Source organism: Oncorhynchus nerka, linkage group LG10 (assembly GCF_034236695.1).
Source record: "Oncorhynchus nerka isolate Pitt River linkage group LG10, Oner_Uvic_2.0, whole genome shotgun sequence".
Lineage (NCBI taxonomy): Eukaryota > Metazoa > Chordata > Actinopteri > Salmoniformes > Salmonidae > Oncorhynchus > Oncorhynchus nerka.
The window spans coordinates 5,020,595-5,046,584 of record NC_088405.1 but is presented as its reverse complement, the minus strand read 5'-3'; the positions used below and the strand labels follow the sequence as shown (position 1 = coordinate 5,046,584).

Genomic DNA, 25,990 nt, shown 5'->3' with positions numbered 1-25,990 from the left:
TGTCTCCCTGTCCAACACTGTCTCAGCTGTATCCCTGTCCAACACTGTCTCCCTGTCCAACACTGTCTCTCGTCTGTATCCCTGTCCAACACTGTCTCAGCTGTATCCCTGTCCAACACTGTCTGTAGTCTGTATCCCTGTCCAACACTGTCTCCGCTGTATCCCTGTCCAACACTGTCTCTCGTCTGTATCCCTGTCCAACACTGTCTCAGCTGTATCCCTGTCCAACACTGTCTCAGCTGTATCCCTGTCCAACACTGTCTCAGCTGTATCCCTGTCCAACACTGTCTCCCTGTCCAACACTGTCTCTCGTCTGTATCCCTGTCCAACACTGTCTCAGCTGTATCCCTGTCCAACACTGTCTCTCATCTGTATCCCTGTTCAACACTGTCTCAGCTGTATCCCTGTCCAACACTGTCTCTCATCTGTATCCCTGTCCAACACTGTATCCCTGTCCAACACTGTCTCCGCTGTATCCCTGTCCAACACTGTCTCCCTGTCCAACACTGTCTCAGCTGTATCCCTGTCCAACACTGTCTCCCTGTCCAACACTGTCTCTCGTCTGTATCCCTGTCCAACACTGTCTCAGCTGTATCCCTGTCCAACACTGTCTCTAGTCTGTATCCCTGTCCAACACTGTCTCCGCTGTATCCCTGTCCAACACTGTCTCCCTGTCCAACACTGTCTCAGCTGTATCCCTGTCCAACACTGTCTCTCGTCTGTATCCCTGTCCAACACTGTCTCAGCTGTATCCCTGTCCAACACTGTCTCCCTGTCCAACACTGTCTCTCGTCTGTATCCCTGTCCAACACTGTATCCCTGTCCAACACTGTCTCAGCTGTATCCCTGTCCAACACTGTCTCAGCTGTATCCCTGTCCAACACTGTCTCCGCTGTATCCCTGTCCAACACTGTCTCAGCTGTATCCCTGTCCAACACTGTCTCGCTGTCCAACAGTGTCTCAGCTGTATCCCTGTCCAACACTGTCTCAGCTGTATCCCTGTCCAACACTGTCTCAGCTGTATCCCTGTCCAACACTGTCTCAGCTGTATCCCTGTCCAACACTGTATCCCTGTCCAACACTGTCTCCCTGTCCAACACTGTCTCCCTGTCCAACACTGTCTCTCAGCTGTATCCCTGTCCAACACTGTCTCAGCTGTATCCCTGTCCAACACTGTCTCAGCTGTATCCCTGTCCAACACTGTCTCCCTGTCCAACACTGTCTCTCGTCTGTATCCCTGTCCAACACTGTCTCTCAGCTGTATCCCTGTCCAACACTGTCTCTCAGCTGTATCCCTGTCCAACACTGTCTCCCTGTCCAACACTGTCTCTCGTCTGTATCCCTGTCCAACACTGTCTCAGCTGTATCCCTGTCCAACACTGTCTCTCATCTGTATCCCTGTCCAACACTGTCTCAGCTGTATCCCTGTCCAACACTGTCTCTCATCTGTATCCCTGTCCAACACTGTATCCCTGTCCAACACTGTCTCCGCTGTATCCCTGTCCAACACTGTCTCAGCTGTATCCCTGTCCAACACTGTCTCTAGTCTGTATCCCTGTCCAACACTGTCTCCAATGTATCCCTGTCTAACACTGTCTCCCTGTCCAACACTGTCTCAGCTGTCTCCCTGTCCAACACTGTCTCTCGTCTGTATCCCTGTCCAACACTGTCTCAGCTGTATCCCTGTCCAACACTGTCTCCCTGTCCAACACTGTCTCAGCTGTATCCCTGTCCAACACTGTCTCAGCTGTCTCCCTGTCCAACACTGTCTCCGCTGTATCCCTGTCCAACACTGTCTCAGCTGTATCCCTGTCCAACACTGTCTCTCATCTGTATCCCTGTCCAACACTGTCTCAGCTGTATCCCTGTCCAACACTGTCTCTCATCTGTATCCCTGTCCAACACTGTATCCCTGTCCAACACTGTCTCCGCTGTATCCCTGTCCAACACTGTCTCTCAGCTGTATCCCTGTCCAACACTGTCTCCCTGTCCAACACTGTCTCTCGTCTGTATCCCTGTCCAACACTGTCTCAGCTGTATCCCTGTCCAACACTGTCTCTCAGCTGTATCCCTGTCCAACACTGTCTCTCAGCTGTATCCCTGTCCAACACTGTCTAAGCTGTATCCCTGAGAGAGAGAGAGAGATAGAGAGAGAGAAAGAGAGAGTGAGTGTCGTAAAAGGCTCCCTTTCCCCTTTCCTGGTCTAAAGCAGTACAGTCCATTTGGGACACAGACTAAGAGTCATACTGCAGGCTACAGGGAGACGGAGGGGATTGTGTTAGTGGACACAGACTAAGAGTCATACTGCAGGGAGATGGAGGGGATTGTGTTAGTGGACACAGACTAAGAGTCATACTGCAGGCTACAGGGAGATGGAGGGGATTGTGTTAGTGGACACAGACTAAGAGTCATACTGCAGGCTACAGGGAGATGGAGGGGATTGTGTTAGTGGACACAGACTAAGAGTCATACTGCAGGGAGATGGAGGGGATTGTGTTAGTGGTCACAGACTAAGAGTCATACTGCAGGGAGATGGAGGGGATTGTGTTAGTGGACACAGACTAAGAGTCATACTGCAGGCTACAGGGAGATGGAGGGGATTGTGTTAGTGGTCACAGACTAAGAGTCATACTGCAGGCTACAGGGAGATGGAGGGGATTGTGTTAGTGGTCACAGACTAAGAGTCATACTGCAGGCTACAGGGAGATGGAGGGGATTGTGTTAGTGGACACAGACTAAGAGTCATACTGCAGGCTACAGGGAGATGGAGGGGGTTGTGTTAGTGGACACAGACTAAGAGTCATATTGCAGGGAGATGGAGGGGATTGTGTTAGTGGACACAGACTAAGAGTCATACTGCAGGCTACAGGGAGATGGAGGGGATTGTGTTAGTGGACACAGACTAAAAGTCATACTGCAGGCTACAGGGAGATGGAGGGGATTGTGTTAGTGGACACAGACTAAGAGTCATACTGCAGGCTACAGGGAGATGGAGGGGATTGTGTTAGTGGTCACAGACTAAGAGTCATACTGCAGGGAGATGGAGGGGATTGTGTTAGTGGACACAGACTAAGAGTCATACTGCAGGCTACAGGGAGATGGAGGGGATTGTGTTAGTGGTCACAGACTAAGAGTCATACTGCAGGCTACAGGGAGATGGAGGGGATTGTGTTAGTGGACACAGACTAAGAGTCATACTGCAGGCTACAGGGAGATGGAGGGGATTGTGTTAGTGGTCACAGACTAAGAGTCATACTGCAGGGAGATGGAGGGGATTGTGTTAGTGGACACAGACTAAGAGTCATACTGCAGGCTACAGGGAGATGGAGGGGATTGTGTTAGTGGACACAGACTAAGAGTCATACTGCAGGCTACAGGGAGATGGAGGGGATTGTGTTAGTGGTCACAGACTAAGAGTCATACTGCAGGCTACAGGGAGATGGAGGGGATTGTGTTAGTGGACACAGACTAAGAGTCATACTGCAGGGAGATGGAGGGGATTGTGTTAGTGGACACAGACTAAGAGTCATACTGTTAGTCTGGTTCTCCTCTTTCAATTCCAGATCCCCTTAGTGTTGGTCTAGGTCTCCTCTTTCAATTCCAGATCCCCTTAGTGTTGGTCTAGGTCTCCTCTTTGTATTCCACATCCCCTCAGTGTTAGTCTAGTTCTCCTCTTTGTATTCCACATCCCCTCAGTGTTAGTCTAGTTCTCCTCTTTCTATTCCACATCCCCTCAGTGTTAGTCTGGTTCTCCTCTTTCTATTCCACATCCCCTCAGTGTTAGTCTGGTTGTCCTCGTTCTCTTGTTCCCTCTGTCTTAGTGTTAGTCTGGTTCTCCTCTTTGTATTCCACATCCCCTCAGTGTTAGTCTGGTTGTCCTCGTCCTCTTGTTCCCTCTGTCTTAGTGTTAGTCTGGTTCTCCTCTTTGTATTCCACATCCCCTCAGTGTTAGTCTAGTTCTCCTCTTTGTATTCCACATCCCCTCAGTGTTAGTCTAGTTCTCCTCTTTCTATTCCACATCCCCTCAGTGTTAGTCTGGTTCTCCTCTTTCTATTCCACATCCCCTCAGTGTTAGTCTGGTTGTCCTCGTCCTCTTGTTCCCTCTGTCTTAGTGTTAGTCTGGTTCTCCTCTTTGTATTCCACATCCCCTCAGTGTTAGTCTGGTTGTCCTCGTCCTCTTGTTCCCTCTGTCTTAGTGTTAGTCTAGTTCTCCTCTTTCAATTCCAGATCCCCTTAGTGTTAGTCTAGTTCTCCTCTTTCAATTCCAGATCCCCTTAGTGTTGGTCTAGGTCTCCTCTTTGTATTCCACATCCCCTCAGTGTTAGTCTAGTTCTCCTCTTTCTATTCCACATCCCCTCAGTGTTAGTCTGGTTCTCCTCGTCCTCTTGTTCCCTCTGTCTTAGTGTGTAGCTGTGACTGGTGGGTATTGAGTGAGACAAAATGTTGTTCTGAAACCTCTTTCTGAAAATACTCTGTAGACACACACACACACACACACCACACACACACACACACACACACACACACACAGAGACCTGGGAGGGAAGTGAGGTTGTGTGTGAGAGGAAAGCCCTGTGGAACAGTCCTGGCTGGAGCCCAAGGCTACATGTCTGATGTCTTGTCTGGATAGTATCTCTCTCTCTCTGCCCTGGTCTTCTCCTCTCACACACACACACACACACACACACACACAGACACACACACACACACACACACACGCACGCACGCACACACACACACACACACACACTCATATCATCATCTCTCTCACCACATCTCCTCCACTCTGAACAGAGATGATGTGCTCTGTTCTCACAGCAGTGTCCAGACCATAGACATCAGTCTACAGCAATAACCATGAGCTAATCGGCCTAGGAACGTGATGTGTTGTGTCCAGACCATAGACATCAGTCTACAGCAATAACCATGAGCTAATCGGGCTGAGGAACGTGATGTGTTGTGTCCAGACCATAGACATCAGTCTACAGCAATAACCATGAGCTAATCGGGCTGAGGGACGTGATGTGTTGTGTCCAGACCGTAGACATCAGTCTACAGCAATAACCATGAGCTAATCGGGCTGAGGGACGTGATGTGTTGTGTCCAGACCGTAGACATCAGTCTACAGCAATAACCATGAGCTAATCGGGCTGAGGGACGTGATGTGTTGTGTCCAGACCGTAGACATCAGTCTACAGCAATAACCATGAGCTAATCGGCTGAGGGACGTGATGTGTTGTGTCCAGACCGTAGACATCAGTCTACAGCAATAACCATGAGCTAATCGGGCTGAGGAACGTGATGTGTTGTGTCCAGACCGTAGACATCAGTCTACAGCAATAACCATGAGCTAATCGACTGAGGGACGTGATGTGTTGTGTCCAGACCGTAGACATCAGTCTACAGCAATAACCATGAGCTAATCGGGCTGAGGGACGTGATGTGTTGTGTCCAGACCGTAGACATCAGTCTACAGCAATAACCATGAGCTAATCGGGCTGAGGGACGTGATGTGTTGTGTCCAGACCATAGACATCAGTCTACAGCAATAACCATGAGCTAATCGGGCTGAGGAACGTGATGTGTTCTGTTGAAGGTTGAGGTGGGTTCTGTCCTTCACATTATCGTGATGAAAAAGGTCAAAGTGTTGAATATTCAGGAACACTGACACGGAGGCTTTCATGTGGAACAACACGCCTCGTTCATGGAACAACACGCCTCGTTCATCTGGAACAACACGCCTCGTTCATGGAACAACACGCCTCGTTCATCTGGAACAACACGCCTCGTTCATCTGGAACAACACGCCTCGTTCATGGAACAACACGCCTCGTTCATGGAACAACACGCCTCGTTCATGGAACAACACGCCTCGTTCATGGAACAACACGCCTCGTTCATGGAACAACACGCCTCGTTCATGGAACAACACGCCTCGTTCATGGAACAACACGCCTCGTTCATGTGGAACAACACGCCTCGTTCATGGAACCACGCTGTTCCTGTATCAGAGTTATGTTGTAAAGCTCTGCTGCCTCTCACTCCTCATCTCCTGCCTCTCACTCCTCATCTCCTGCCTCTCACTCCTCATCTCCTGCCTCTCACTTCTCATCTCTTGCCTCTCACTTCTCATCTCCTGCCTCTCACTTCTCATCTCCTGCCTCGCACTTCTCATCTCCTGCCTCTCACTCCTCATCTCCTGCCTCTCACTTCTCATCTCCTGCCTCTCACTTCTCATCTCCTGCCTCTTCTGACGGACATCAAGAGTTTGACCACTGGTTAGCAGAGAGAGATGTTTGGTCTTAGTCATAGGCTGCATCCCTATATACATCTAGTGTACTACATGGCCCACTATAGAGGTGAAAGGGTGCCATATACATCTAGTGTACTACATGGCCCACTATAGAGGTGAAAGGGTGCCATATACATCTAGTGTACTACATGGCCCACTATAGAGGTGAAAGGGTGCCATATACATCTAGTGTACTACATGGCCCACTATAGAGGTGAAAGGGTGCCATATACATCTAGTGTACTACATGGCCCACTATAGAGATGAAAGGATGCCATATACATCTAGTGTACTACATGGCCCACTATAGAGGTGAAAGGATGCCATATACATCTAGTGTACTACATGGCCCACTATAGAGGTGAAAGGATGCCATATACATCTAGTGTACAACATGGCCCACTATAGAGGTGAAAGGATGCCATATACATCTAGTGTACTACATGGCCCACTATAGAGGTGAAAGGGTGCTATATACATCTAGTGTACTACATGGCCCACTATAGAGGTGAAAGGGTGCTATATACATCTAGTGTACTACATGGCCCACTATAGAGGTGAAAGGATGCCATTTGGGTCTTAGTCATTGTGTAGTACCGACTCTGATGACTCAGTGTCCAAAAGACAGGAAGAGAAACTATTTAGACCATATCCTGTGTGTTAAGCAGCAGGGTTGTTTGTGGTCGAGAGGAGTGAACGAGAGTGTAAAATTAGTACTGGACTGTGAGAACCAGAGAACTGAGAGACAGAGAGAGACAGAGACACAGAGAGAGAGAGACAGAGAGAGAGAGAGAGAGAGAGAGAGACAGAGAGAGAGAAAGAGAGACAGAGAGAGAGAGAGAGAGAGAGAGAGAGAGAGAGAGAGAGAGAGAGAGAGAGAGAGAGAGAGAGAGAGAGAGAGAGAGACAGAGAGAGAGAGAGAGAGAGAGAGAGAGAGAGAGAGAGAGAGAGAGAGAGAGAGAGAGAGAGAGAGAGAGAGACAGAGATAGAGAGAGAGAGAGAGAGAGAGAGAGACAGAGAGAGACAGAGAGAGACAGAGAGAGAGAGAGAGAGAGAGAGACAGAGAGAGAGAGAGTGGAACAACACGTGAAATATACAGTGAAATATAAAGGCCTACTTCCTTACTCGTGAATGTTGACAATACAAGAAATGACAGAGACTAATGGAAGTGAAGTGATGTGAAATTCATCATCTTTGTCTAGGGACGTATGTTACCCAATCAACATCAGTATAACCTGTCCCTTGGATTGACAGTAACCCCTGTTCATCAACGTCTGGGAGGGAGACAGGATGAGGGAGTTGGTAGGAAGAATGTCCTGTTCATCAACGTCTGGGAGGGGGGCAGGACGAGGGAGTTGGTTGGAAGACTGTCCTGTACATTAACGTCTGGGAGGGGGACAGGACGAGGGAGTTGGTAGGAAGACTGTCCTGTTCATCAACGTCTGGGAGGGGACAGGACGAGGGAGTTGGTTGGAAGAATGTCCTGTACATTAACGACAGTCAATGTCCTGTAAACTAACTACAGAGAATGTCCTGTAAAACTAACTACAGTCAATGTCCTGTAAACTAACTACAGTCAATATCCTGTAAACTAAACTAACTACAGTCAATATCCTGCAAACTAACTACACACAATGCCCTGTAAACTAACTACAGTCAATGTCCTGTAAACTAACTACACTCAATGTCCGGTAAACTAACTACAGAGAATGTCCTGTAAATTAACTACAGAGAATGTCCTGTAAACTAACTACAGTCAATGTCCTGTAAACTAACTACAGAGAATGTCCTGTAAACTAACTATAGTCAATGTCCTGTAAACTAACTACAGTCAATGTCCTGTAAACTAACTACAGTCTATGTCCTGTAAACTAACTACAGTCAATATCCTGTAAACTAAACTAACTACAGTCAATATCCTGCAAACTAACTACAGAGAATGTTCTGTAAACTAACTACAGTCAATTTCCTATAATCTAACTACAGAGAATGCCCTGTAAACTAACTACAGTCAATGTCCTGTAAACTAACTACAGTCAATGTCCTGCAAACTAACTACAGAGAATGTTCTGTAAACTAACTACAGTCAATGTCCTATAATCTAACTACAGAGAATGCCCTGTAAACTAACTACAGTCAATGTCCTGTAAACTAACTACAGTCAATGTCCTGCAAACTAACTACAGAGAATGTTCTGTAAACTAACTACAGTCAATGTCCTGTAAACTAACTACAGTCAATGTCCTGTAAACTAACTACAGTCAATGTCCTGCAAACTAACTACAGAGAATGTCCTGTAAACTAACTACAGTCAATGTCCTGTAAACTAACTACAGAGAATGTCCTGTAAACTAACTACAGAGAATGTCCTGTAAACTAACTACAGAGAATGTCCTGTAAACTAACTACAGAGAATGTCCTGTAAACTAACTACAGTCAATGTCCTGCAAACTAACTACAGAGAATGTCCGATATACTGCTCTATCTGTAAACTAGAAGCTACGGCTGGGACAGGAAGATAGATACTACAGTCAATGTCCTGCAAACTAACTACAGAGAATGTCCGATATACTGCTCTATCTGTAAACTAGAAGCTACGGCTGGGACAGGAAGATAGATATACTGCTCTATCGGTAAACTAGAAGCTACGGCTGGGACAGGAAGATAGATATACTGCTCTATCGGTAAACTAGAAGCTACGGCTGGGACAGAAAGATAGATATACTGCTCTATCTGTAAACTAGAAGCTACGGCTGGGACAGGAAGATAGATATACTGCTCTATCTGTAAACTAGAAGCTATGGCTGGGACAGGAAGATAGATATACTGCTCTATCTGTAAACTAGAAGCTACGGCTGGGACAGGAAGATAGATATACTGCTCTATCTGTAAACTAGAAGCTACGGCTGGGACAGGAAGATAGATATACTGCTCTATCTGTAAACTAGAAGCTACGGCTGGGACAGGAAGATAGATATACTGCTCTATCTGTAAACTAGAAGCTACGGCTGGGACAGAAAGAGGAAGTTCATCTGAAGTATGTCCAGTAACCTCGGTACATTACTCTCAGAACGTGAGACCAGCAGGATGTGGATGATTCATAAAGCTCTCTCTGTAACCTTGACGTAACTCCTGAAGAAACGGTAGAGATCTACGGAGTCGAACAGTAAGGGGTTGCGTTCCAAATTACACCCTATTCCCTTTCCAGTGCACTACTTTTTTACCAGAGGACCATAAGTAGTGCACTATGTAGGGAGCCATTTGGGACGCAGAGAAATGAGTTCTTCAGCCTTTCACATCTCAAACTCCTTTCTCTCCACATCCTAACGCCTCAAAGGTATCACATCAGCTGATCTGAGGGCAGGGCTTGGTTTCCTGTGAGTAAATCATCTAGTGGTCGGACCGTTAAAACTCCCCTTTCAGGAAGTGCTGATGTAAATACACTACAGATGTATTGAGTAATCTGACCCTGGCTTTACAACACATGAGGCTGCGTCACAAAACGGAACCCTATTCCCAACAGTACACTACTGTTCTCCACACTACATAGGGCTCTAAAGTAGTGCACTACTGTTCTCCACACTACATAGGGCTCTAAAGTAGTGCACTGCTGTTCTCCACACTACATAGGGCTCAAAAGTAGTGCACTGCTGTTCTCCACACTACATATGGCTCAAAAGTAGTGCACTGCTGTTCTCCACACTACATAGGGCTCTAAAGTAGTGCACTGCTGTTCTCCACACTACATAGGGCTCAAAAGTAGTGCACTGCTGTTCTCCACACTACATAGGGCTCAAAAGTAGTGCACTGCTGTTCTCCACACTGCATAGGGCTCAAAAGTAGTGCACTGCTGTTTTCCACACTACATAGGGCTCAAAAGTAGTGCACTGCTGTTCTCCACACTACATAGGGCTCAAAAGTAGTGCACTGCTGTTCTCCACACTACATAGGGCTCAAAAGTAGTGCACTGCTGTTCTCCACACTACATAGGGCTCAAAGGTAGTGCACTACTGTTCTCCACACTACATAGGGCTCAAAAGTAGTGCATTACTGTTCTCCACACTACATAGGGCTCAAAAGTAGTGCACTGCTGTTCTCCACAATACATAGGGCTCAAAAGTAGTGCACTGCTGTTCTCCACACTACATAGGGCTCAAAAGTAGTGCACTGCTGTTCTCCACACTACATAGGGCTCAAAGGTAGTGCACTACTGTTCTCCACACTACATAGGGCTCAAAAGTAGTGCACTGCTGTTCTCCACACTACATAGGGCTCAAAAGTAGTGCACTGCTGTTCTCCACACTACATAGGGCTCAAAAGTAGTGCACTGCTGTTCTCCACACTACATAGGGCTCAAAGGTAGTGCACTACTGTTCTCCACACTACATAGGGCTCAAAAGTAGTGCACTACTGTTCTCCACACTACATAGGGCTCAAAAGTAGTGCCCTACAGCAACAACAACAAAAAAGAAGGGGATATGATGCAATCTGGGACATTCCATGTATTCTATGAATACAAGCTCTGCTGAAATTCCATCTCTGGCCAGGCCAGGCATGCAGTGCATTAGCAGGGCTAGAGGGTCTAGTAGTGGCAGGTTCAGAGGAAGGGCTAGGATCCTCTGGGGTGGTATAGTGTTGAGAGTGTACAGTATCTGTGAGACATATTAATAATGTAATGCAGTACAGAACGACATCCTAACAGGATCCTGGGGGTGTAACACAGTACAGAACAACATCCTAACAGGATCCTGGGGGTGTAATACAGTATAGAACAACATCCTAACAGGATCCTGGGGGTGTAACACAGTATAGAACAACATCCTAACAGGATCCTGGGGGTGTAACACAGTACAGAACAACATGCTAACAGGATCCTGGGGGTGTAACACAGTATAGAACAACATCCTAACAGGATAATGGGGGTGTAACACAGTACAGAACAACATCCTAACAGGATCCTGGGGGTGTAACACAGTATAGAACAACATACTAACAGGATCCTGGGGGTGTAACACAGTACAGAACAACATCCTAATAGGATCCTGGGGGTGTAACACAGTACAGAACAACATCCTAACATGATCCTGGGGGTGTAACACAGTATAGAACAACATCCTAACAGGATCCTGGGAGTGTAACACAGTACAGAACAACATCCTAACAGGATCCTGGGGGTGTAATACAGTATAGAACAACATCCTAACAGGATCCTGGGGGTGTAACACAGTATAGAACAACATCCTAACAGGATCCTGGGAGTGTAACACAGTACAGAACAACATCCTAACAGGATCCTGGGAGTGTAACACAGTACAGAACAACATCCTAACAGGATCCTGGGGGTGTAACACAGTACAGAACAACATCCTAACAGGATCCTGGGGGTGTAACACAGTACAGAACAACATCCTAATAGGATCCTGGGGGTGTAAGACAGTACAGAACAACATACGAACAGGATCCTGGGGATGTAACACAGTATAGAACAACATCCTAACAGGATCCTGGGGGTGTAACACAGTACAGAACAACATCCTAACAGGATCCTGGGGGTGTAACACAGTACAGAACAACATCCTAACAGGATCCTGGGGGTGTAAGACAGTACAGAACAATGTCCTAACTAGGGCTGTCCTCGACTAAAACAAATCTTGGTCGACAGAACAACAAAAGCCGTCCTGTTCTTTCGACAGACACGCCCTATGTGTTTGAATAAAGTCAACTACAGACGATGAGCTTGTCTGATGCTTTAAGCACACTGTTTGATTAAATAATAGACAAACAAATGACTCAAGAAAGAGCCCGATGTTCACACTGTGTTAAAAAATAAATGGCGGTGAGTGTTGTCTCTGTCTCCTCCCTACTGCAGAGAAAAGGCACCACAGCACGGTGTCTCTGTCTCCTTCCTACTGCAGAGAAAAGGCACCACAGCACGGTGTCTCTGTCTCCTCCCTACTGCAGAGAAAAGGCACCACAGCACGGTGTCTCTCTCTCCTCCCTACTGCAGAGAAAAGACACCACAGCACGGTGTCTACTGACAGACAGCACGGTGTCAACTCCTCCCTACTGCAGAGAAAAGGCACCACAGCACGGTGTCTCTGTCTCCTTCCTACTGCAGAGAAAAGGCACCACAGCACGGTGTCTCTGTCTCCTCCCTACTGCAGAGAAAAGGCACCACAGCACGGTGTCTCTGTCTCCTCCCTACTGCAGAGAAAAGGCACCACAGCACGGTGTCTCTGTCTCCTCCCTACTGCAGAGAAAAGGCACCACAGCACGGTGTCTCTGTCTCCTCCCTACTGCAGAGAAAAGGCACCACAGCACGGTGTCTCTGTCTCCTTCCTACTGCAGAGAAAAGGCACCACAGCACGGTGTCTCTCTCTCCTCCCTACTGCAGAGAAAAGGCACCACAGCACGGTGTCTCTGTCTCCTCCCTACTGCAGAGAAAAGGCACCACAGCACGGTGTCTCTCTCTCCTCCCTACTGCAGAGAAAAGGCACCACAGCACGGTGTCTCTGTCTCCTCCCTACTGCAGAGAAAAGGCACCACAGCACGGTGTCTCTCTCTCCTCCCTACTGCAGAGAAAAGGCACCACAGCACGGTGTCTCTGTCTCCTCCCTACTGCAGAGAAAAGGCACCACAGCACGGTGTCTCTGTCTTCTCCCTACTCCAGAGAAAAGGCACCACAGCACGGTGTCTCTGTCTCCTCCCTACTGCAGAGAAAAGGCACCACAGCACGGTGTCTCTCTCTCCTCCCTACTGCAGAGAAAAGGCACCACAGCACGGTGTCTCTGTCTCCTTCCTACTGCAGAGAAAAGGCACCACAGCACGGTGTCTCTGTCTCCTCCCTACTGCAGAGAAAAGGCACCACAGCACGGTGTCTCTCTCTCCTCCCTACTGCAGAGAAAAGACACCACAGCACGGTGTCTCTGTCTCCTCCCTACTGCAGAGAAAAGGCACCACAGCACGGTGTCTCTGTCTCCTTCCTACTGCAGAGAAAAGGCACCACAGCACGGTGTCTCTGTCTCCTCCCTACTGCAGAGAAAAGGCACCACAGCACGGTGTCTCTGTCTCCTCCCTACTGCAGAGAAAAGGCACCACAGCACGGTGTCTCTGTCTCCTCCCTACTGCAGAGAAAAGGCACCACAGCACGGTGTCTCTGTCTCCTCCCTACTGCAGAGAAAAGGCACCACAGCACGGTGTCTCTGTCTCCTTCCTACTGCAGAGAAAAGGCACCACAGCACGGTGTCTCTCTCTCCTCCCTACTGCAGAGAAAAGGCACCACAGCACGGTGTCTCTGTCTCCTCCCTACTGCAGAGAAAAGGCACCACAGCACGGTGTCTCTCTCTCCTCCCTACTGCAGAGAAAAGGCACCACAGCACGGTGTCTCTGTCTCCTCCCTACTGCAGAGAAAAGGCACCACAGCACGGTGTCTCTCTCTCCTCCCTACTGCAGAGAAAAGGCACCACAGCACGGTGTCTCTGTCTCCTCCCTACTGCAGAGAAAAGGCACCACAGCACGGTGTCTCTGTCTTCTCCCTACTCCAGAGAAAAGGCACCACAGCACGGTGTCTCTGTCTCCTCCCTACTGCAGAGAAAAGGCACCACAGCACGGTGCCTGTTTCTGACAGAAAACTTTTTTTTTACTGAAATCCCTAACTTGTTTAGGAAAAACATTCCCTATTCACTCAACTCTCGCTCTCTCTATGTACGGCCTGACCTATGGCCTATCATAATCACATCAATAAATGGGTTACAACAAACTCCCAACACAGAAAATGTTGACGGCTAAATTGGATGTGGAGGACATAAAACAGAAACTGGAAACGGGCCAATGTTTACCGGTTGCTCAGGAGGGAAAGGGGCGAAGTCTTAGATGTGGAAACTACAGGAGATCCAGAGAAAGAAGGCGTTGTGGGAGGACACGTTGTGGGAGGAGGCGTTGTGGGAGGACACGTTGTGGGAGGAGGCGTTGTGGGAGCAGGCGTTGTGGGAGGACACGTTGTGGGAGGAGGCATTGTGGGAGGAGGAGTTGTGGGAGGAAGCGTTGTGGGAGGACACGTTGTGGGAGGAGGAGTTGTGGGAGGAGGAGGAGGAGTTGTGGGAGGAGGAGTTGTGGGGGGAGGAGGAGTTGTGGGAGGACACGTTGTGGGAGGAGGAGTTGTGGGAGGAGGCATTGTGGGAGCAGGCGTTGTGGGAGGAGGCGTTGTGGGAGGAGGAGTTGTGGGAGGAAGAGTTGTGGGAGGAGGAGGAGTTGTGGGAGGAGGAGTTGTGGGAGGAGGCGTTGTGGGAGGAGGAGTTGTGGGAGGAGGCGTTGTGGGAGCAGGCGTTGGGAGGAGGCGTTGTGGGAGGAAGCGTTGTGGGAGGAGGAATTGTGGGAGGAGGCGTTGTGGGAGGACACGTTGTGGGAGGAGGCGTTGTGGGAGGAGGCGTTGTGGGAGCAGGCGTTGTGGGAGGACACGTTGTGGGAGGAGGCATTGTGGGAGGAGGCGTTGTGGGAGGAGGCGTTGTGGGAGGACACGTTGTGGGAGGAGGAGTTGTGGGAGGAGGAGTTGTGGGAGGAAGCGTTGTGGGAGGACACGTTGTGGGAGGAGGAGTTGTGGGAGGAGGAGGAGGAGTTGTGGGAGGAGGAGTTGTGGGGGGAGGAGGAGTTGTGGGAGGACACGTTGTGGGAGGAGGAGTTGTGGGAGGAGGCATTGTGGGAGCAGGCGTTGTGGGAGGAGGCGTTGTGGGAGGAGGAGTTGTGGGAGGAAGAGTTGTGGGAGGAGGAGGAGTTGTGGGAGGAGGAGTTGTGGGAGGAGGCGTTGTGGGAGGAGGAGTTGTGGGAGGAGGCGTTGTGGGAGCAGGCGTTGTGGGAGGAGGCGTTGTGGGAGGAAGCGTTGTGGGAGGAGGAATTGTGGGAGGAGGCGTTGTGGGAGGACACGTTGTGGGAGGAGGCGTTGTGGGAGGAGGCGTTGTGGGAGCAGGCGTTGTGGGAGGACACGTTGTGGGAGGAGGCATTGTGGGAGGAGGCGTTGTGGGAGGAGGCGTTGTGGGAGGACACGTTGTGGGAGGAGGAGTTGTGGGAGGAGGCGTTGTGGGAGGAGGAGTTGTGGGAGGAGGAGTTGTGGGAGGAGGAGTTGTGGGAGGAGAAGTTGTGGGAGGAGGAGTTGTGGGAGGAGGAGTTGTGGGAGGAGGAGTTGTGGGAGGAGGCGTTGTGGGAGGAGGAGTTGTGGGAGGAGGAGTTGTGGGAGGAGGCATTGTGGGAGCAGGCGTTGTGGGAGGAGGCGTTGTGGGAGGAGGAGTTGTGGGAGGAAGAGTTGTGGGAGGAGGAGGAGTTGTGGGAGGAGGAGTTGTGGGAGGAGGCGTTGTGGGAGGAGGAGTTGTGGGAGGAGGCGTTGTGGGAGCAGGCGTTGTGGGATAAGGCGTTGTGGGAGGAAGCGTTGTGGGAGGAGGAATTGTGGGAGGAGGCGTTGTGGGAGGACACGTTGTGGGAGGAGGCGTTGTGGGAGGAGGCGTTGTGGGAGCAGGCGTTGTGGGAGGACACGTTGTGGGAGGAGGCATTGTGGGAGGAGGCGTTGTGGGAGGAGGCGTTGTGGGAGGACACGTTGTGGGAGGAGGAGTTGTGGGAGGAGGCGTTGTGGGAGGAGGAGTTGTGGGAGGAGGAGTTGTGGGAGGAGGAGTTGTGGGAGGAGAAGTTGTGGGAGGAGGAGTTGTGGGAGGAGGAGTTGTGGGAGGAGGAGTTGTGGGAGGAGGCGTTGTGGGAGGAGGAGTTGTGGGAGGAGGCGTTGTGGGAGGAGGAGTGTGGGAGGAGAAGTTGTGGGAGGAGGCGTTGTGGGAGGAGGCATTGTGGGAGGACACGTTGTGGGAGGAGGAGTTGTGGGAGGAGGCGTTGTGGGAGGAGGAGTTGTGGGAGAAGGAGTTGTGGGAGGAGGAGTTGTGGGAGGAGGCGTTGTGGAAGGAGGAGTTGTGGGAGGAGGAGTTGTGGGAGGAGGAGTTGTGGGAGCAGGCGTTGTGGGAGGAGGAGTTGTGGGAGGAGGAGTTGTGGGAGGAGGCGTTGTGGAAGGAGGAGTTGTGGGAGAAGGCGTTGTGGGAGGAGGAGTTGTGGGAGGAGTTGTGGGAGGAGGCGTTGTGGGAGGAGGAGTTGTGGGAGGAGGCGTTGTGGGAGGAGGCGTTGTGGGAGCAGGCGTTGTGGGAGGAGGCGTTGTGGGAGGAGGAGTTGTGGGAGGAGGAGTTGTGGGGGGAGGACACCATGTGGGAGGAGGCGTTGTGGGAGGAGGCGTTGTGGGAGCAGGCGTTGTGGGAGGAGGCGTAGTGGGAAGAGGCGTTGTGGGAGGAGGCGTTGTGGGAGGAGGCGTTGTGGGAGGAGGCATTGTGGGAGGACACGTTGTGGGAGGAGGAGTTGTGGGAGGAGGCGTTGTGGGAGGAGGAGTTGTGGGAGGAGGAGTTGTGGGAGGAGGAGTTGTGGGAGGAGGCGTTGTGGGAGGAGGAGTTGTGGGAGCAGGCTTTGTGGGAGGAGGAGTTGTGGGAGGAAGCGTTGTGGGAGGAGGCGTTGTGGAAGGAGGAGTTGTGGGAGAAAGCGTTGTGGGAGGAGGAGTTGTGGGAGGAGGAGTTGTGGGAGGAGGCGTTGTGGGAGGAGGAGTTGTGGGAGGAGGCGTTGTGGGAGGAGGCGTTGTGGGAGCAGGCGTTGTGGGAGGAGGCGTTGTGGGAGGAGGAGTTGTGGGAGGAGGAGTTGTGGGGGAGGACACCATGTGGGAGGAGGCGTTGTGGGAGGAGGCGTTGTGGGAGCAGGCGTTGTGGGAGGAGGCGTAGTGGGAGGAGGCGTTGTGGGAGGAGGCGTTGTGGGAGGAGGAGTTGTGGGAGGAGGCGTTGTGGGAGCAGGCGTTGTGGGAGGAGGCGTAGTGGGAGGAGGCGTTGTGGGAGGAGGAGTTGTGGGAGGAGGAGTTGTGGGGGGAGGACACCATGTGGGAGGAGGCGTTGTGGGAGGAGGCGTTGTGGGAGCAGGCGTTGTGGGAGCAGGCGTTGTGGGAGGAGGCGTAGTGGGAGGAGGCGTTGTGGGAGGAGGCGTTGTGGGAGGAGGAGTTGTGGGAGGAGGCGTTGTGGGAGGAGTTGTTGTGGGAGGAGGCGTCTGCTCTAACAGTAAACACTACATGCAGAAGTGTACCAGACAGTCTGTTCTAATGGTAAACACTACATACAGAAGTGTACCAGACAGTCTGTTCTAATGGTAAACACTACATACAGAAGTGTACCAGACAGTCTGTTCTAATGGTAAACACTACATACAGAAGTGTACCAGACAGTCTGTTCTAATGGTAAACACTACATACAGAAGTGTACCAGACAGTCTGTTCTAATGGTAAACACTACATACAGAAGTGTACCAGACAGTCTGTTCTAATGGTAAACACTACATACAGAAGTGTACCAGACAGTCTGTTCTAATGGTAAACACTACATACAGAAGTGTACCAGACAGTCTGTTCTAACAGTAAACACTACATACAGAAGTGTACCACACAGTCTGCTCTAACGGTAAACACTACATAGAAATATACAGCAGACTGAATGTTCAACAGCTAGGTTACTGTAGAGAGAATGATCAACAGCTAGGTTACTGTAGAGAGAGAGAATGATCAACAGCTAGGTTACTGTAGAGAGAATATTCAACAGCTAGGTTACTGTAGAGAGAATGTTCAACAGCTAGGTTACTGTAGAGAGAGAGAGAATATTCAACAGCTAGGTTACTGTAGAGAGAGAGAGAATATTCAACAGCTAGGTTACTGTAGAGAGAGAGAATGTTCAACAGCTAGGTTACTGTAGCGAGAGAGAATGTTCAACAGCTAGGTTACTGTAGAGAGAGAGAATGTTCAACAGCTAGGTTACTGTAGAGAGAATATTCAACAGCTAGGTTACTGTAGAGAGAATGTTCAACAGCTAGGTTACTGAGGTTACTGAGAGAGAATGTTCAACAGCTAGGCTACTGTAGAGAGAATGATCAACAGCTAGGTTACTGTAGAGAGAGAGAATGTTCAACAGCTAGGTTACTGTAGAGAGAGAGAATGTTCAACAGCTAGGTTACTGTAGAGAGAATGATCAACAGCTAGGTTACTGTAGAGAGAGAGAGAATATTCAACAGCTAGGTTACTGTAGAGAGAGAGAATGATCAACAGCTAGGTTACTGTAGAGAGAATGATCAACAGCTAGGTTACTGTAGAGAGAGAGAATGTTCAACAGCTAGGTTACTGTAGAGAGAGAGAATGTTCAACAGCTAGGTTACTGTAGAGAGAATGATCAACAGCAGGAATATTCAACAGCTAGGTTACTGTAGAGAGAGAGAATGATCAACAGCTAGGTTACTGTAGAGAGAATGATCAACAGCTAGGTTACTGTAGAGAGAGAGAATGATCAACCGCTAGGTTACTGTAGAGACAGAGAATGATCAACAGCCAGGTTACCGTAGAGACAGAGAATGATCAACAGCCAGGTTACCGTAGAGACAGAGAATGTTCAACAGCTAGGTTACTGTAGAGAGAGAGAGAATATTCAACAGCTAGGTTACTGTAGAGAGAATGTTCAACAGCTAGGTTACTGTAGAGAGAGAGAATGTTCAACAGCTAGGTTACTGTAGCGAGAGAGAGAATATTCAACAGCTAGGTTACTGTAGAGAGAATGATCAACAGCTAGGTTACTGTAGAGAGAGAGAATGATCAACAGCTAGGTTACTGTAGAGAGAATGTTCAACAGCTAGGTTACCGTAGAGACAGAGAATGATCAACAGCTAGGTTACTGTAGAGAGAATGATCAACAGCTAGGTTACTGTAGAGAAAATGTTCAACAGCTAGGTTACCGTAGAGACAGAGAATGATCAACAGCTAGGTTACTGTAGAGAGAGAGAATGTTCAACAGCTAGGTTACTGTAGAGAGAGAGAATGATCAACAGCTAGGCTACTGTAGAGAGAGAGAATGATCAACAGCCAGGTTACTGTAGAGAGAGAGCATGATCAACAGCTAGGTTACTGTAGAGAGAGAGAATGATCAACAGCTAGGTTACTGTAGAGAGAGAGAATGATCAACAGCTAGGTTACTGTAGAGAGAGAGAATGATCAACAGCCAGGTTACTGTAGAGAGAGAGAATGATCAACAGCCAGGTTACCGTAGAGACAGAGAATGATCAACAGCTAGGTTACTGTAGAGAGAGAGAATGATCAACAGCTAGGTTACTGTAGAGAGAGAGAATGATCAACAGCTAGGCTACCGTATGGAACGTGTTGATGCGTTATTGATGTGTTTTCACAGTGGTTGTTGGGGTCCCTGGGACGTTACACAACAACATCATCATACGCCAGTAACACATTGTCAGTGACACTAACAAAACATAACAGGCAGAACACTGTAATGAGAACTAGAAGATGCCCTGTACCTCTTCCTCTGAAGTACTGCCTCCTCCGAGGAGGGCTGTGATCTAAACTGGGTACTGCATATATAATGACTGATTAGTAATCCAACATGTTCCTAGAGCAGGAAGTGACAGCACAATGGAATAACACTGGCAGCAGCCTGTAGTCTGTCTCACCACCCCCACCCCTACCTCTCACCACCCCTACCCTCACCACCCCCACCCCTACCTCTCACCACCCCTACATCTCACCACCCCCAACCCCTACCTCTCACCACCCCCACCCCTACCCTCACCACCCCCACCCCTACCTCTCACCACCCCCACCCCTACATCTCTCTCTCTCTCTCTCCACCTCTCCCCTCTCTGTCTCATTCTCTCTCTCTCTTCCCCCACCCCCTCTCTCTCCCCCACCCTCTCTCTCTCTCTCTCTCCCCCTCCTCTCTCTCTCTCCCCCACCCTCTCTCTCTCTTCCCCCCACCCCTCTCCCCCCACCCTCTCTCTCTCTTCCCCCCACCCCTCCCCCCCACCCCTCTCTCTCTCCCCTCTCTCCCCCCACCCCTCTCTCTCTCCCCACCCCCCCCCACCCCTCTCTCTCTCCCCTCCCCCCCCTCTCTCTCTCTCCTCTCTCCCCCCCCACCCCTCTCTCTCCCCCTACCCCCTCTCTCTCCCCTCCCCTCTCTCTCTCTCTCTCCCTCCCTCCCTCTCTCTCCCTCCCCCTCTCCAAGGGATAATGTGAGCATTTAGACTTCAGTCGTTAATTCACAGTGTGGATTATGTAAATCCTGAGTCTAGCCCGGATGACCGCTGCAGTCCCACCCCCAGCCAGCGGTGGCAGCAGCAGCAGCAGCAGCAGGAGGAGGACAGTGCAGCAATGACAAAGAAGAGATGTGTTTCCCCTCAGCAGTACTGACAGGCAGCGAGCTGCTGGAACCACGGATCTGTCTTTCATAACGGGGCTCAGGAGCTACTAGGAAACAGCTTACGAGAGGCAGGTCCAACCCCATAGATGAAGCCATAGAATAAATCCCTCACAACACCACAGGATCAGACGGGATTTTGGGAGATTATGACATCACAACACCAAATAGACTATTTATTTGCAAATAAATTCATTAAAAATCCTACAATGTGATTTTTCTCATTTTGTCTGTCATAGTTGAAGGGTACCTATGATGAAAATTACAGGCCTCTCTCATCTTTTTAAGTGGGAGAACTTGCACAATTGGTGGCGGACTAAATACTTTTTTGCCCCACTGTATATAGCAGAGTTATTACCTGGTACCCTGTGTATATAACCATGTTATTACCTGGTACCCTGTGTATATAACCATGTTATTACCTGGTACCCTGTGTATATAACCATGTTATTACCTGGTACCCTGTGTATATAACCATGTTATTACCTGGTACCCTGTGTATATAGCCATGTTATTACCTGGTACCATGTGTATATAACCATGTTATTACCTGGTACCCTGTGTATATAACCATGTTTTTACCTGGTACCCTGTGTATATAGCCACGTTATTACCTGGTACCCTGTGTATATAACCATGTTATTACCTGGTACCCTGTGTATATAACCATGTTATTACCTGGTACCCTGTGTATATAGCCATGTTATTACCTGGTACCCTGTGTATATAACCATGTTATTACCTGGTACCCTGTGTATATAACCATGTTATTACCTGGTACCCTGTGTATATAGCCATGTTATTACCTGGTACCCTGTGTATATAACCATGTTATTACCTGGTACCCTGTGTATATAACCATGTTATTACCTGGTACCCTGTGTATATAACCATGTTATTACCTGGAACCCTGTGTATATAGCCATGTTATTACCTGGTACCCTGTGTATATAACCATGTTATTACCTGGTACCCTGTGTATATAACCAAGGTATTACCTGGTACCCTGTGTATATAACCATGTTATTACCTGGTACCCTGTGTATATAACCATGGTATTACCTGGTACCCTGTGTATATAACCATGTTATTACCTGGTACCGTGTGTATATAACCATGTTATTACCTGGTACCCTGTGTATATAACCATGTTATTACCTGGTACCCTGTGTATATAACCAAGGTATTACCTGGTACCCTGTGTATATAACCATGTTATTACCTGGTACCATGTGTATATAACCATGTTATTACCTGGTACCCTGTGTATATAACCATGTTATTACCTGGTACCCTGTGTATATAGCCATGTTATTACCTGGTACCCTGTGTATATAACCATGTTATTACCTGGTACCCTGTGTATATAACCAAGGTATTACCTGGTACCCTGTGTATATAACCAAGGTATTACCTGGTACCCTGTGTATATAACCAAGGTATTACCTGGTACCCTGTGTATATAACCATGTTATTACCTGGTACCGTGTGTATATAACCATGTTATTACCTGGTACCCTGTGTATATAACCATGTTATTACCTGGTACCCTGTGTATATGGGGCGGCAGGGTAGCCTAGTGGTTAGAGCGTTGGACCAGAAGGTTGCAAGTTCAAACCCCCGAGCTGACAAGGTACAAATCTGTCGTTCTGCCCCTGAACAGGCAGTTAACCCACTGTTCCCAGGCCGTCATTGAAAATAAGAATTTGTTCTTAACTGACTTGCCTGGTTAAATAAAGGTAAAATAAAAAATAAAAAAATGTATATAACCAAGTTATTACCTGGTACCCTGTGTATATAACCATGTTATTACCTGGTACCCTGTGTATATAACCATGTTATTACCTGGTACCCTGTGTATATAACCATGTTATTACCTGGTACCCTGTGTATATAACCATGTTATTACCTGGTACCCTGTGTATATAACCATGTTATTACCTGGTACCCTGTGTATATAACCATGTTATTACCTGGTACCCTGTGTATATAACCATGTTATTACCTGGTACCCTGTGTATATAACCAAGTTATTACCTGGTACCCTGTGTATATAGCCATGTTATTACCTGGTACCCTGTGTATATAGCCACGTTATTACCTGGTACCCTGTGTATATAACCATGTTATTACCTGGTACCCTGTGTATATAACCATGTTATTACCTGGTACCCTGTGTATATAACCATGTTATTACCTGGTACCCTGTGTATATAACCAAGTTATCGTTACTCGTTGTGTTTTTATTCCTTGAGTTATTATCTTTCTATATTTGTCTCTGCATTGTTGGGAAAGGACCAGTCAGGGAGCATTTCACTGTTACTCTACACCTGTTGATTACACAGCAGGTGATAAATTAGATTTTATTTGTAATCAACAGGTGTAGAGTAACAGTGAAATGCTCCAAGACTGGTCCTTTCCCAACAATGCAGGAGGGCTGTTTTAAGGGGGTGAGGGGGAGAGGGGTGAGGAGAGGGAAAGGGTGTTGTGAGGAGGGGGTGGGTGTTGTGAGGAGGGGGGTGAGTGTTGTGAGGAGGTGAGGAGGGGGTGGGTGTTGTGAGGAGGTGGGGAGGGGGTGGGTGTTGTGAGGAGGTGAGGAGGGGTGAGTGTTGTGAGGAGGTGAGGAGGGGGTGGGTGTTGTGAGGAGGGGGTGGGTGTTGTGAGGAGGTGAGGAGGGGGTGGGTGTTGTGAGGAGGGGGTGGGTGTTGTGAGGAGGTGAGGAGGGGGTGGGTGTTGTGAGGAGGTGAGGAGGGGGTGGGTGTTGTGAGGAGGGGGTGGGTGTTGTGAGGAGGGGGTGAGTGTTGTGAGGAGGGGGTGAGTGTTGTGAGGAGGTGAGGAGGGGGTGGGTGTTGTGAGGAGGTGAGGAGGGGGTGGGTGTTGTGAGGAGGGGGGTGTTGTGAGGAGGTGAGGAGGGGGTGGGTGTTGTGAGGAGGGGGTGAGTGTTGTGAGGAGGTGAGGAGGGGGTGGGTGTTGTGAGGAGGTGAGGAGGGGGTGGGTGTTGTAAGGAGTTTCAGAACTCCCAGGCCATAGATTCAGAACTGAATAACCAATAGATTCAGAACTGAATAACCAATAGATTCAGAACTGAATAACCAATAGATTCAGAACTGAATAACCAATAGATTCAGAACTGAATAACCAATAGATTCAGAACTGAATAACCAATAGATTCAGAACTGAATAACCAATAGATTCAGAACTGAATAACCAATAGATTCAGAACTGAATAACCAGTTCATCAGAGTTCTTCATGATATGTTCTGTTATATGCATCAATACAAGACATCCCATTATCAGATTTAAGGGAATATCCTAGTGTTTACTGAAACAGTTTAATACTGGACTGTGGATCTCCATCCGGGTTGTATCTCTGCATCATAATATTTGTGGAGAAACAAACAGGTGGAGCTTTTCTTTTCATTTCAAGAAAGTATGACAGGTATGTACAGCATTTAAGCAGATGGAGAGTGAAAGAAGGAAAGAAGGACGGAAAGAAGGAAAGAAGGAACGAAGGAAGGAAAGAAGGAAAGAAGGAAAGAAGGAAAGAAGGAAGGAAAGAAGGAAAGAAAGAAAGAAAGAAGGAAAGAAGGAAAGAAAGAAGGAAGGAAAGAAGGAAAGAAGGAAGGAAAGAAGGAAGGAAAGAAGTAAGGAAGGAAGGAAAGAAGGAAGGAAAGAAGGAAAGAAGCAAGGAAAGAAGGAAGGAAAGAAGGAAAGAAAGAAGGAAGGAAAGTAGGAAAGAAGGAAAGAAAGAAGTAAGGAAAGAAGGAAAGAAGGAAGGAAAGAAGGAAAGAAGTAAGGAAGGAAGGAAAGAAGGAAGGAAAGAAGGAAAGAAGCAAGGAAAGAAGGAAAATAGGAAGGAAAGAAGGAAAGAAAGAAAGAAGGAAAAGAAGGAAGGATAGAAGGAAAGGAGTAAATGGGAAAGTGTGAGAGAAAGAGAATGCCAGAGAGACTGCAGCGTAGCCTGCATGACCCCTCCTTCCTCACAGCACGAAAACAAATGACATCAGAAATTCTGCCAATCAGCTGATGTGGTGACTCAAGCAGCGGCTCCAGGTTTCCTCCACAGCTACACACACACACACACACACACACACACACACACACACACACACACACACACACACACACACACACACACACACACACACACACACACACACACAAAGACACACACACACACACACCAGGTTTTCTTCCTCCCATTCCCAGCTCATCATGTAAACAACTCACACTACCATGAGAGCCTAGAGAGATACTGTATGTTAATTAAATTAAGACCCTTGAATCCCAGATAGTAACTAGAATCCCAGATAGTAACATGAATCCCTGATAGTAACATGAATCCCTGATAGTAACATGAATCCCAGATAGTAACATGAATCCCAGATAGTAACTAGAATCCCAGATAGTAACATGAATCCCAGATAGTAACATGAATCCCAGATAGTAACATGAATCCCAGATAGTAACTAGAATCCCAGATAGTAACATGAATCCCTGATAGTAACATGAATCCCAGATAGTAACATGAATCCCTGATAGTAACATGAATCCCAGATAGTAACATGAATCCCAGATAGTAACATGAATCCCTGATAGTAACATGAATCCCTGATAGTAACATGAATCCCTGATAGTAACATGAATCCCAGATAGTAACATGAATCCCAGATAGTAACATGAATCCCTGACAGTAACTAGAATAGTAACTAGAATCCCTGATAGTAACTAGAATCCCTGATAGTAACTAGAATAGTAACTAGAATCCCAGATAGTAACTAGAATCCCTGACAGTAACTAGAATCCCAAATAGTAACATCTCCAGGCCTGAGCGTCTAATAGACAGTGTACGGACCCCCTATTCCTCTAAGCTGCAGTCAGACCAGTTCCATGAAGACCTTTCTTCATGTCTGAAGTGACAGCTGCTTGACCGAGCCGAACAACTACATCGTGTATCTTGTAGATTAAACTTCCAAGTCAAACCATCCCAAGTGATTTCACACACTGACACCTCAGAATTATTCAGCCTATATCCAGGTAACACACACACACCACCCCTCCAGGTAACACACACACCACCCCTATCAAAGGGAATCTATTGATCTCAACCCAACAATGTTAAAGGCCCTAATAAATATAATCGGGTGTAATTGGGGCGGCAGGGTAGCCTAGTGGTTAGAGCGTTGGACTAGTAACCGGAAGGTTGCAAGTTCAATCCCCCGAGCTGGCAAGGTACAAATCTGTTGTTCTGCCCACTGTTCCTAGGCCGTCATTGTAAATAATAATTTGTTCTTAACTGACTTGCCTAGTTAAATAAAGGTTAAATACATCTAAAATTGGAGTCCCTTATATCAAAAGGGCTGAGGCATGAACCATGCCATTACCCATAACAACGTGATGAGGT

At 48.4% G+C, this 25,990-nt stretch overlaps 2 protein-coding genes across 3 annotated transcripts in view; both read right to left on the bottom strand.

Annotated features, from left to right (window-relative positions):
• The window catches only part of LOC115119617 (receptor-type tyrosine-protein phosphatase epsilon-like), a 188,299-nt gene that overhangs the window by 115,192 nt on the left and 47,117 nt on the right, over window positions 1–25,990 (bottom strand). The gene's annotated exons all lie outside the window — the stretch shown is intronic.
• The window catches only part of LOC135573608 (basic proline-rich protein-like), a 21,599-nt gene continuing 9,769 nt past the window's right edge, over window positions 14,161–25,990 (bottom strand). The window contains exons 2-4 of the mRNA XM_065022870.1: window positions 17,016–17,400; window positions 16,361–16,772; window positions 14,161–15,665 (exon numbers count right to left, since the gene is read on the bottom strand). Coding sequence (XP_064878942.1) covers window positions 14,161–15,665; window positions 16,361–16,772; window positions 17,016–17,400 — 2,302 coding nt within the window. The remainder of the gene's footprint in view (window positions 15,666–16,360; window positions 16,773–17,015; window positions 17,401–25,990) is intronic.